Genomic DNA, 12,931 nt, shown 5'->3' on the forward strand with positions numbered 1-12,931 from the left:
GCGTATGTGTAAAAATTAATCACAAAGTCTACAGAGTATCAAGATTTAAAGTCTTTATTATTTGAAATTGTGTTACACTTTGCAGATATTTTAATCGTCGCAATTATCATTAATTTTCAAAAGCGTGATATATCATGATACTACCGCGTCTTATAAATTTTTAGAGTTATGTATGATAAATAAATTATATATATTACGGGTACTTATAAATATATAATCAGTATTTAAAAGATAAGTAAGTGAATAAAAGATTCTTATCTTTATTAGTTTCCACTTGAACTGTATAATAAATTATAATGCATTTTTTTAGTGTTATTTGTGGTTATTCAAACTTGTCGTTTCATTGGTTAAAGCTCGATCTAAATTTTCTTCTTTATATTTACATAAAATTTCAAATAAAATTTATTTCACTTCGAAACATTCAATTATTTAAGAGTATCTCTGATAATAAATTGCATCTGCGAAATTAGTTGCGCGGTCGATATTGCGGGGCCGATGAAAAGAGAGGCAACGGATATATCGCAAATTGCATTTATCTACTGCATCTTTAGCAATTGATTCATCAGCTAGGCTTTTATACAATCGGTGGAAATGAAAGCGACGATCGGCGTGTTAACGGGGAGAATTACCCGCGAACGGTGGCCGCGTCGTCGCGTCGGCGAATTAGTGCCAGGGCGATTTTTGCGAGAGTCGTTTCGTCGGGAAATTTCGCGGCGCGGTAAATAACGCGTCCGAAACTATTCAATCGCACGCTGCGCCTCACCTCGCTTCACCTCGCCTCGCCGTCGCGTCGCGATGATAAATGACGAGGGCCCGGGCGCGACAGATTAACACGTTTCCACTATAGATTCGCCGTTTCCACGATAAGCGGCGTCGGCGGTGGCGGCGGCGGCGGAGGTGGTTCTCGGGCTGATTGGCACGTATGCGCGGCACGATCCATTAGAGAGTAGATCCGAGGGGCCGGATTAGCCGATTTTGTAGAGCACGCGGCATAATCCGCGCCTTCGTTAGTCCCGGCGTCGCGGATCGCCGGCCTCAATTAGTTCGCGTCAAGTGTCATCGCCACGGCGGATACTGTATGTATAGACGCGCTTTCTGTCTCTCTTTCTCCCCCAATCTCTCTTTCTGTATACATGACGTCTAATTTTAGAAACCGCGCTTTTGATTAACGCGAATCATCATACATACATTATGCCACTTCTCTTTCTTTCTCTTTCTCTCTCTATCTATCTCTCCTCCAGCTCTCCCTCTCTTCATTTGTTTCTCTTCTTATCGTGCGTATCGCATTTCTGTATATTTCTTCGTCTTCCTCTCTCCTCTTCCTCGTAACAGCTCATTTAAGGAGGTTATAGGGAAAAAGGAGTTTGTCGAGAATTCATTCTCAAACTTGCGCTGTATAAATTGAAATATTGCTCAATTACAATTAGAGAAAGATCGACCGTTTCAAAGTTAAGATGCTAGAAACTGAAGTTGACACATTTTATACGCGTTTCTTGGAACTGGCGTGCTATTTTCAATTTCTGATTTTAATTTCTTGTAAACTGAAGTTAGGGTTTCTGATGAAAAACTGCTGTGATATTAAAGAGGTTAACATATCGACATTATTCAAAACTATTAATCCTTTTGTTTGGAAAATACAGCGGTAGAAAATTCATAATTTATAATAATACTCGAAGATACATGTACACATATTGTCTCTTTCTATTATTTATATCTCTTTATTAATCAGCTGATCAACTGATGCATAAATAAAGCATTAAAAAAAAGTAAAAATTAACATTTTTTTATAATATTTTTAATAATATTTTTTAATATTACAAATAATAATTTGTATATATATATGCATAATTTATATATATATATATATATATATATATATATATATATACAACTTTTATAAATATACATATATATATAAGTTGAAATGTATATATATATCCATTTCGACTTTGTCTCAAATTAATATTTATTGCATAAATAATGAAAAAAATTTGAAATTTAAATTTGAATTTTTATTGAAACCTATATAATTTTGTTTGATAAATAGTAATTTTATGAGTGGTGCTCTTGATGTGTTACTGAAAATATACGACACTAGGCCTTACACTTCCTTAAAATACACTCATCACTCTCGTTAATAATTATTAACGCGGTAACGCGTGTGTTTGATATTCGACAATCGACGCTATGGAACAGGCTATGGGCGAATGCCCATGGAAAGCGCTAACATTAGACGATCCACCGTGTGTACAAAGGAGGATAATGGCCGGGAATTTATTTTAATACTTCAAAGGGATATTGGAGTTCGATCGAGACGAAAGAGCTGTTTGTTTTAGTACGTCGGAAAAATGGCCGCCGCCGTACGCGTCGATAAATAAGTAGTTTTATTATGTTACAAATTTTCCTTTCTCCTCGCAACGGCTTGTCTCTCCCGCTCCTTTATCGCGATCTTTTTATCAGAATCTTTATAAAAAGCGCTCTTCTCATTGTCTCTGTACCAGACAGAGTACATGGATTCTCGTCCGCATTAAGTAATTCCTTTTGGCTATGATTTTTTCTCCTCGTTTCGCTCATCGTTACTACCTCGAAATTGGCGATCGTCTGATCGTTAATGAGAACCCCGCGTTTAATATATCTTCGACCCGCGTCATTTTATCGCCAGTCATGATGGATGTTACAGGACGCCCCTCTCTTTCTCTCTCTCTCTCTTGTAAGAATATTCAATTTCCAGCAATATCAATGCCAGCATTGTCGAGAAATGGCCCTCCCGGCCCCCTTCCTCTCTCCCTCTCGCAATACCAGCAGTGGTACGTATGGAGTTGATGATGCAGTTGTATGTAATGAGGTCATTCCTCTGAATCGAGTCCGTGCGAGTGTAGGAAGGTGACGTATTGCGAATCGAATGAAGTAACTTTGTAGCCGGTGGTTTCAATTTCAGCGACAAAGTGCCGCCGGCTCTGTTAGCGATTGCCCGTAGCTGTTGTGCGATTTCTTTTTTCTCTTCCTCTTTTTTGCATTCCGACATTCCGATATTCACTTTGTCGTGCCTCTTTCTGCAAAAAGAAAAGAAAAACGAGAGAGCTCCGGCGATTTCGCGCACAGTGTGCTCACGGTACAAAAAATCTGCTCGTATCTTTGAGGGAAAGAAAGAGGAATGGAGGGTGGGAGGGAGGGAGGGAGGATAGAATATTTGCGAATAAACCAGATACACGGGCGTGCAATGTGATCGATTACGTAGCACAAATAATACCTTGTATTACTTTGTTTTCGCTGTGTTCGTTTTATTTCGCTGTCTAATTATATTCTGAAGCAAATAAGCGCGCGAGTGTTCGTATGCTGAGAAACTCTCTGTGTTAAATTTTTAACATACCCTTGTGTCAATTTGACACATTGTCGTTATGTCATTTTCACCACTCTGAGTTAAGTCTATATTCGGCTTTCCTAAATATTAAAATGTGTTAAAGTGTTAAAATGTGTGATACAATTTACATGCAACATGTAGGGCATATTGAGCCTAGAAGTCACACACAGCTTATATCTCACGTAATAAATGGAGGAGCATATTCTTCTCTACAGTATAGGTTGCTTGTATCGTGTCAGTCGAGTATACGAAATAGCTTATGACAGAAACATCGCATGTGGTATTTGCAAGCACTTTCTCAAAATTGGACACGACGAGTTAATCTTTTTTGTCTCTATCTTTATTGATCCGTTTGTTTTGAAATTTTTATCGCAATCTCTCTTTTTTGTGAGATATATTATGGATTTAATTAATTTTTCCTGCATTTAATTAATTGTTACTGCAGCATAATTTATAATTTCTTTTATCCGAATGTCTGTTCGGGTTAAGTTGATTCGAAGTGGGGCTAGTTTTTCACGCATTGCGACATTGTACTTATGATGGTACTTATGCAAGAACATGGAAGTATAACTTGTAACTTTTTTATGTATAAATTTATATAAGAATAATATTTTTTTTTCTTTTACCTGAAAGTTGTAAGTATATAAAAATGTGCATAATATTAAAAATTATTGCATGTATATTTTCTTTTAATTTTATATGTAAGAGGTATGACAATTAGATCCGGTCTTCCCTACATACTCTGTGACATATTTTATACACTGACAAGTAAACCTACCCAAAAGTTACACTCCAATCTCTTTCTAATTTGGCACAAAAGTAGAAATACAAAAAATATTTAGGTCATAATTTTTCCTTTTTTGTTTTCACTTTGAGTTTTACGGGCAGTTTATAACTTTTTAATGTTCTCACTCCTATTATCAACAAGTGCAACAAAAATGCATAAGAAATAAAATTGAATACAAAATATAGTTAAATAATTTTAACAAAATTGGCATAGCTGAGACACGAACTATTCTAAATTTCTTTAGCCGAGATTCCAACTGAAATATTAAAAATCTGTATTAAATTAGTCAAAAATGGTTCGAATCTCGACCAAACCGAGAAATTATTTGTATAAATAATTTTTTCAACTTTTTACATGTTTTATTTAAACATTTTATTATTTATACAAATAATTACTTTCATAAAATTGTTTTCATAAATTGCTTTCATAAAAAGAATATTAGGAACGATAATAGGAAACACGATATTAGGAAAATATATATTTTTCCATTTATGAAAATTTTTTCTCAATGTAAAATGTATATTAGTACTGTATGTAAAGTGTGTATAAATAAATTGTGTTATTTGTGAACATTAATTTACCTTGTGTTAAATTAACATAAAAAACCAGAGGGGATAAATTGGAACACATGAAATGTGTTAAATTTGACACAAATTTATCGCAGCGTAGTAATTATCAGAATTATAATGCATTGTTTAGTATTTAAATAACGATCTCCTTAATTTCTCTTTTGTAATCAGCATTATTCACGGTTACAAAATATTCACGATATACCGACCGTGCGGATGTCACGAAATCACCGGACGCCTTCCACCTCGTTTAGTGTTTCTAATTTAAATATTTAGTTAACGTTTCTCCTCACACTTTTCTCACCGGCGTTTGTCTTGCCGCCGACTTTCCAGCGCGTCAGCGATCGCACGTTCAGTCCCCGGGGTCAGAAATTCGACACGCGCGATGAAATCAAAACCATACGTTAATTGGGTGAAAATTGCCGGCGAGAGAAAACGAAGACCGGACCGCAGGGGGTTGGGTGAGAGAAGGGGCGAAAGGGCTCATAAGAAAGGACAGTCGGTGTGTGCGCGGGTATGTTGCACGTGTACACATCTATGTGTATGTGTGTGTGTGTGTGTGTGTGCGCGCTGCAGGGGGCAGAAGGTAGCAGAAGGGAAGGGGGTTACGCTCGGAGTTTGACACAGTCAGAGACCGGCGTTGCCAGGCAACCTCTAAGGGTGGAAACCCACATTGGCGTAGGGTATACTTGCGACGAATTTATGTGCCATTACCATTCCTCATCCCCCGCGGAAACACGTGGAAAAACGCGTGAATGAACCCGACGGTATAATCGACGGATGAATACAACGAAATTGACTATTTATTCTCATGACGTCTAATGATGCCCGTATTGTCGCGAATAATACGCTCTCCGCGCGCTGTAAATCGCGAAGATGGCAATCTCCCTTAATGAAGTGGCCGGGATCGCGCTGCACCCGAGCTCATTTTACGTCATCCTTTCGACGCTCTCGTATCAGACATTGAACTAAATGACTTTATTTGGATTTCATGTCGCGATAGAGATATTCAATCTACCGTCATGCCGTGGATTACGTCTGCGTCAGCGAGACATCTTGTTAGATAATCGCCACTGAGACAAGCGAATCAAGCCACGACAAACAGCTCGTTACCCTTCGTCTTTCTCTGTATGAGAGAGAGAGAAGGAAAGAGAAAGGCTGTTAATTTAATATCGCATCCCGACATTATCAACAGGGAAAATCGTTTCATTCCCGTCCATCACCTGACCAATTTTCGCAGATGTGTGTCATTATTTGTCGATTAGCAATCATATGTTCGAGTTTGATTTCTTGTCGGGGGGGAGGGGGAACGCGGTTTTACTTCATCTACCCTGAGGAGAAAACTATCTTAAAAATAAGAAAATATTTATTCGATGGTTACTGATAACATATATATTTAAACAAATCTTATGCTGCAATTCTAAGCAAATATATGAGTAAATCGTAAAATTGTAGCTTACGAAAAAAAAAAGAAAATCGTAGATATTTACGAGTTATCGTATGACATACAATCCGCATAGACTAGCAGATTTACTTTTAAATTCTTACGAGTCTAGAGTTTTGTCTAGAATTGCAGTATAAATTCTATTGTTTAAATAGAAAAGCAGGGGTTTCAAGAAAATGTATATTTTGTTGACACCTTTGGAAGAATATTTTATATTAGTAACAAGAGTAAATATGTTACCACTAGCACCCACCGAAGAAATATTTTGTATCCCTTAGATATTTTTGCCTCTCAGTGCACATTCGCAGCATCGATTCTACGCCGGTGGAGGATCCGGCACTGCAGCCCGTGGCAAATTCTATGGTAAATGTAGTATACCATGGGAGATCGATATATAGACAGAAGTCCCATGGTGGCTTCCTCTTTCAGTCCACCAGTGCGGGGCATTTTTAATCGTCGTCGTCATCGCCGCCGCCGTTGTCGATACTCCATCTCGCTCTCACAAATAACCGACGCGACGTTATCATCGGCCCGCGACACTTTTTCCGGATATCACGCTAAAGTGCCACGTGAAGTGGTGCTCTGCGAAACGAAATTGGCCGGCGAGTCGATGATCACCTTACAAATTGCATGCGAGACCTGCATGAAGACCCCCGCGACTTACGTGTTCTTCAATTATTTCAATGGTCCCCTCGTTACTACCCTCGCGGCAACGGCGACCGCGACGGTCCTTGCAACTTGTTGCGTTCAATTTCGTCGTAAAGCAGAAATTGCGTGTTCGCTCATAATCCTTTAGATTACGGGTCTATACGGTAATGCTGGGAGTTGCCTGACAATTTTACGGGGTCGTTGCATGCGACGGAGGTGGCGCGACGTCCGCGTAAATTATGCGGTGAAGTCTTCGCCCCGGGACGTTAAATATTCGCCGCTTAAATGAATGGTTAACGAGACGTCAATTAACACCCGCGGCCGCGGCCGGTCGACCGCCTCGACGTTGAGCGACTTTGCGACTTTATTTCGTACGCGGGCTTGTCTGTTCCAGTCGAGTGATTCTGGAGGTTTTCGCCTACGCAGAAGATCGCCCCAGGCAATCGCAATGGCCACGCTGTCCTTGCGTATCTCCATACCGGAGAAGAATGCCACCAAGATGATGCAGTTCGATCCCAGCACCTCGGTCTATGATGCCTGCCGCATTATCAGAGAAAAACTCGCTGAAGCCAGCAACATGGGTCAACGTAAGTACTCTGATATTGTGTTCCCCTTCGCATATATTGAATTTGCCAGTACGTTGTTGAAATGAAAGATTACGAGACGAGACTCTCGCGACACATATCTCCCAAGAATTTCCTCTATTATTTACTAATATTATTCGAAATTTGAACAAGTTCATTGAATTTTAAGTCACTTTTCTTTTAACGTCTTTTAAATTACGTTTGTTTTAACGAAACAATATGTCAAAGTGTTTTCTGTTTTTACTTATCGTTTAGCCACATTTCAGACAGTTGTCAGATTTTGTGTCTTACAAAGTAAGCTATTCTTTAAACTAGCGAATCTTATCTTTTGCGAGCTCAAATAATATTCATTCGTGAAAAGAAATGTATGAATTCTTTTTACTAAATATTTAATATCTATTGTTTAGCTTTTTTGTATCTAACGTGATACAACAGATATTAAATTCACAATGACCGCGTAAATCGTAAAGACGTGTCATCCACGTTGTTATTCTCGCAGCGAAAGACTACGGTCTCTTCCTCTCTGATGAGGACGTGAAGAAAGGAGTCTGGCTCGAGCCCGGGCGAAACCTTGACTATTACATCCTGAGGAATGGGGATCTGCTCGAGTACCGTCGTAAGCTCCGTACGCTCAGAGTCCGCATGTTGGATGGGACCCTAAAGACCATGCTGGTGGATGATAGCCAGCCCGTGGCAAATCTCATGGTAGTGATATGTACAAAGATTGGCATCACGAATCACGACGAGTATTCCCTGGTGCGCGAGCTCGTAGACGAAGAGACCGAAAATCAGAAACCCGGCAATTTCGGCACGCTCACGTTGAAACGGAGAAAAGAGGAGAAGGGTGAGAGGGACGCCAAGATGGATCAGTTGAGGAAGAAGCTGAAGACCGACGATGAAGGTGAGCCAACAGCTGTCTCTGTAATTTATTAAAATTTAATCGATACATTTTGAGATGAATAACAACGGAATGAATCGGAATATTCATTCCGGACAAAATATCACTATAGCAACATATTGATAAATAATAAATAGTTATAATTTTTACATAAATGATAAATATATTATTTAATTCGATTATTTTAACATTATTTAATTCAACTAGATTATATTAATATTATTCTGATAGTTGAAAACGATAATTTTTATTGCGGTTTTGATTCACGCATTATGAAGGTTCATATATTTTATTAATGTTGTGTTGCTCGTTTTACAGTGAACTGGATAGATCCTAGTAAGACCCTGCGCGAACAAGGCATCGACGAAGCTGAGACAGTGCTGCTGAGGAGGAAATTCTTCTTCTCGGATCAGAACATCGACAGTCGCGATCCTGTGCAGCTCTCGCTGTTGTACGTGCAAGCACGGGACGCAATTCTGGACGGTACGCATCCGATTACGCAGGAAAAAGCTTGCGTGTTCGCCGGCATTCAGTGTCAAATTCAATTCGGCGATCACAAAGAGGAGAAGCACAAGCCGGGTTTCTTGGAGTGAGTAGCAATTTGATACGCACTTCCATGATCTTGCCGACTGACGTCTCGTCCGCTGAACGTTGCGCTCTTTCTCTCTCTTTGCAGCCTCAAGGAGTTTTTGCCGCAATCGTATGTGAAAACAAAAGGAATTGAGAAGAAGGTCTATGCGGAACACAAGAAGCACATCGGGCTGTCGGAGCTGGAAGCCAAAGTCTTGTACACGAAAACCGCCCGGTCGCTCAATACATACGGCGTCACGTTCTTCTTAGTGAAGGAGAAGATGAAGGGCAAGAACAAACTGGTGCCGCGTCTACTCGGTGTGACAAAGGACTCGGTCCTGCGGCTTGACGAGAAGACGAAGGAGATCCTGAAGACGTGGCCGTTGACGACCGTGCGACGTTGGGGCGCTTCCCCGAACACGTTCACCCTCGACTTTGGCGACTATTCTGACCAGTATTACAGCGTACAGACCACTGAGGCGGAGCAGATTCTTCAGCTAATCGCTGGCTATATCGATATCATCCTGAAGAAACAGAAAGCGAAGGATCATTTCGGCATCGAGGGAGACGAAGGATCTACCATGGTGGAGGATAGCGTGTCGCCTCTCAAGTGAGTCCAAACTTCGTGTTTCCAACACCGGTTGCTTTGCTCCGCGAACTCAAGTGATAATCACCGTATTAGGAAAATATTAGAGCAATTATCGAGTCGGACTCGCGGCCGCGGAGCGGCCGACTTTATTCAAAGCGCGTCACACTGCGAGAACGTTTCTAGTAGTCGGTTACGACCATGGAGGAGTTTCTAAGGCGCCACGCAAACAAGCACATTCGTGCCGTCTCCAATTCTAACGGGTATTATTCGCCGAAGCTTACAAGATTTTACTTTGGATTTCAATTCACGCGTCTCATCCTTTCGACAGGGCCACCATCATGCAGCACGAGACCAGCAATGTCGGTAAAGGAAACGTAGAAGCTGTCTCGGTTGCGATTCCAGCTGTCATGAGGGCTGGAGGAGATGGTAAGCGTCTAGATATATTACTCCTTTATCCTGTATTTTATTTTAGCTTTTTTTATAATTTTTATAATCAGAGATGTTTACTACGAGTGTTACATAAACTGGATATATATAAGTTATAAGTTACTTTTTTTTTTAAATTTTTGAAGCAGTTCTTGCCGATCGTTACTTCAATATCCGTTTCAGCTTTCGGGAAGTGATCAATTTTACAAACTGAAAATTACATCTCGCTTAAAACTGTCAGACAGTATAGGTTACATCCCGAAACACTGCCTCTGCTTCTTTACTCGATACCTTTGGGGCAGGAAAGATCAATTCGCGATCCTTTGCAGGATTGAATCCTCGGATCCTGGCTGTTGGTCGATGTTACTGTATATAATATAAATAGATACACTTTCTTGTAAATACACGTTTGTTTAGCTTCAAGTGTTCGTGAAAGTGTCGCTTACGATGAGATTGACTAAGAAAACAAATGTCAAGTTCAGCTTTTCTCTCTCAGCGTAGAACGGCAGCGGTCGTGTTCTCTGCGCGCGAACAGACTCACGGTATCGAGGAGTCGTTCGCTAAGTTGTAAATAGAGCCCGGGAATTTTAGATTAGAGTGCATGGTGTGTGATTTGTAGGGGCCCGACCATACGGAACCGGCCACGTAGGCGGTGCCCAGTACACGACCGTCAGTGGACAGGTGAACATCGCACACGCTCCGCCTATGGTAAGCTCCGTTGAGAAGCGTCCAAGTTGCCGCTCACCTTAGATGTCGGTGTTTTTTAGTTGCTTGTTATAAATATACATGCGCGCCTCGAGGTGTAAAGAGAAAAAATGCTCTGCCGAGATTGCTCTCGGTCCGACGTAGTCGCGACTACGTTGACTGCGACGCGGCGTGAACCGACTCATTGATTCATGTACATGTCACTCGCATACACGCGTACTTGGCACGGTATCGCACTCTTTGAATGAATGTCTAAGTTCTCACTGAGAATAAAACCAAAAAAAAAAAAAAGAGAATCAATTGTATTGCACGTTAGAGCGAGAGACTCCAAGGGACTAATAGACGGTTAAATTTATTTTCATGCTAGGCGCCTTCTATTGCGGACACAGAGTAGGTACACTACGATAACATTTTCAGTTATCCTTTTTATTCCTCGGTTGACGAATATCTTCTCCGTTATTATACTTACTCACGGTTGAGTTCGTTTGCTACTCACGTTCGTCTATCGACTTATGCCTGCGTTACGGTACAGCGCTTACTGCTGGACAGGGAAAAAACAGATACAGGGTTGGAAAGTTACTCTTTAAAAGCGACTCGTTACCGTTACCATTACCGTAGCAAATTACGAGTCGTTACATTTTTTGTTATTCTTTTCACCAAGTTTTTGAGACCCTTTTTCGCGACTCGCTGCTGCCCGTCCTGCACATATACTCTATATATGCAAAGTAACAGAGAGAAATAACATTTGTATTCGTTAGCGTAACCCACAAAATGTGATAACCGTTATCATCACTAATGAGAACAAATAATATCGTTATTCAATTATTACCGGAAAAAAGTAACGGTAACAGTATTGTAAGTAAAGTGTTGCTTCCCAAACCTGAAAAAGATGTCTGTATCGTCGCACGTTTGCAGTTCGATTTGCTTTCCCGCGAACGGAACAGTCGTCCGCGCTCCATTCGGTCGATCGGTAAACTCGATATTGCCGCAACTATTGGTTGCAGTTTACAGCTTTATCATGTATACGCGCATATACTCTTGTTTACTCTTCGTTTATTCTCGTTAAACGTCCATGAGCTAAACTTACATTCTCGTTTGCGTGGAGAGGATATCGTATTCTGTGCGTCATTCAATCGCGTTTGCAATCGGCTTTCTTTCTGTCTCTCTCTCTTTCTCTCTCTCTCTCTCTCTCTCTCTCTCTCTCTTTGTCTCTCCTTCTCTCCTCTGTAACACACGATTGTTCATGAACCAGGTCCAACAAACCAAAGTGACATCCGTCCTGTCTGAACCGCAACGTGCCTTACTGTCAACCATCACCGCTGGTCACGAGGTGATCCACATCGCAGAGACCGAGCTCTCTACGAAGGCCCAGAGACCTCAGCTCGGCACCGATCCGGCGTCCTTAAGATGGATCGAACAGACAATCGATACCCACAAGCAAAACGTGGGCTCGCAGATTGCGGCGATGAACGCTGCGACTGCTCAAGTGGTCACGCTGACCTCGGGACCAGCAGACAACGTGGACCACACCGCTGTGGGCGCCGCGATCACTACGATAGCCACGAACCTACCAGAGATGACCAAGGGCGTAAGAATGATAGCCGCCCTCATGGACGACGAGTCGTCTGGCGAACGATTGTTGGACGCCGCCAGGAAGCTCTGTACGGCGTTCTCGGATCTACTGAAAGCCACAGAACCGGAAACCAAAGAGGTGAGTGATCGATCGGCGCAGTTGAGTGAGGACACGATCGTGTGTATACTCTTGTTTACTCTGTGTGTGTACACGTACGGTAGAATCCACGATCGTTAAGTCACCTGTTGTCTCTTAAAGTCTCCTCTTTCTCCGCAGCCTTTCTACATTACATCTACACTCTACGGACAATATGTAAGCACTAATATCTCAGCTTTGTAGCATAAACTCACAAATTAGACCTGCTTTCACAGGTGCATTGTTCGTTTCTTTTTCCTTTAGAAACACTTCATCTTGCGGGTGCAACATTTGCACTTGAATTCCTAGAGAATTTATTTCATGAGACAACTTAAGCAGTGATGGCATAGTATGTCGAGGCAGGATAAACTTCTAAAAGATGTCTTACAGATGTCTGAAGAACGTCTAAAAAATAGGACATCTGTTGGGTGCCTTTAAGATATCTTTTAGAAATTTATGCTATCTGAAATATTGCATTCGATACATCATTCCAAAGGCATAGCCAGAAAAAAGTTTCGGGGAGGCCTGTACTTTTTATTTTTGACGAGCAAAGAAAAGATCATTCGAAAAAATTTTTCTCGCACTTAGCGTAACTCAGAAAATTAATTTCGAGGGGGGGGGGCTGCAGCCTCCTCAGCCCCC

The 12,931-nt window shown here is 41.1% G+C and overlaps 1 protein-coding gene and 1 long non-coding RNA gene across 12 annotated transcripts in view; one reads left to right on the top strand and one right to left on the bottom strand.

Annotated features, from left to right (window-relative positions):
• LOC116841973 (talin-1) overlaps positions 1-12,931 on the top strand; it is an 89,817-nt gene that overhangs the window by 60,936 nt on the left and 15,950 nt on the right. For 9 of the 11 annotated variants that reach the window (XM_032810568.1, XM_032810569.1, XM_032810567.1 and 6 more), the window contains 8 exons: positions 7,204-7,396; positions 7,893-8,294; positions 8,610-8,880; positions 8,968-9,471; positions 9,779-9,876; positions 10,496-10,584; positions 11,834-12,292; positions 12,431-12,466. In XM_032810568.1, the coding sequence (XP_032666459.1) occupies positions 7,258-7,396; positions 7,893-8,294; positions 8,610-8,880; positions 8,968-9,471; positions 9,779-9,876; positions 10,496-10,584; positions 11,834-12,292; positions 12,431-12,466 (1,998 nt within the window). In that variant the 5' untranslated portion in view covers positions 7,204-7,257. The remainder of the gene's footprint in view (positions 1-7,203; positions 7,397-7,892; positions 8,295-8,609; positions 8,881-8,967; positions 9,472-9,778; positions 9,877-10,495; positions 10,585-11,833; positions 12,293-12,430; positions 12,467-12,931) is intronic. The other 2 variants (XM_032810575.1, XM_032810565.1) reach the window with 1 other exon arrangement.
• Positions 10,011-11,837, bottom strand: LOC116841976. The gene is made up of 2 exons (XR_004377643.1): positions 11,462-11,837; positions 10,011-11,119 (listed from the first exon to the last, which is right to left on the bottom strand). It is a non-coding gene; the product is annotated as an uncharacterized LOC116841976 (long non-coding RNA).

This window comes from Odontomachus brunneus, unplaced genomic scaffold, assembly GCF_010583005.1.
Source record: "Odontomachus brunneus isolate Ranch 3 - 2012 unplaced genomic scaffold, Obru_v1 Obru_scaffold_019, whole genome shotgun sequence".
Lineage (NCBI taxonomy): Eukaryota > Metazoa > Arthropoda > Insecta > Hymenoptera > Formicidae > Odontomachus > Odontomachus brunneus.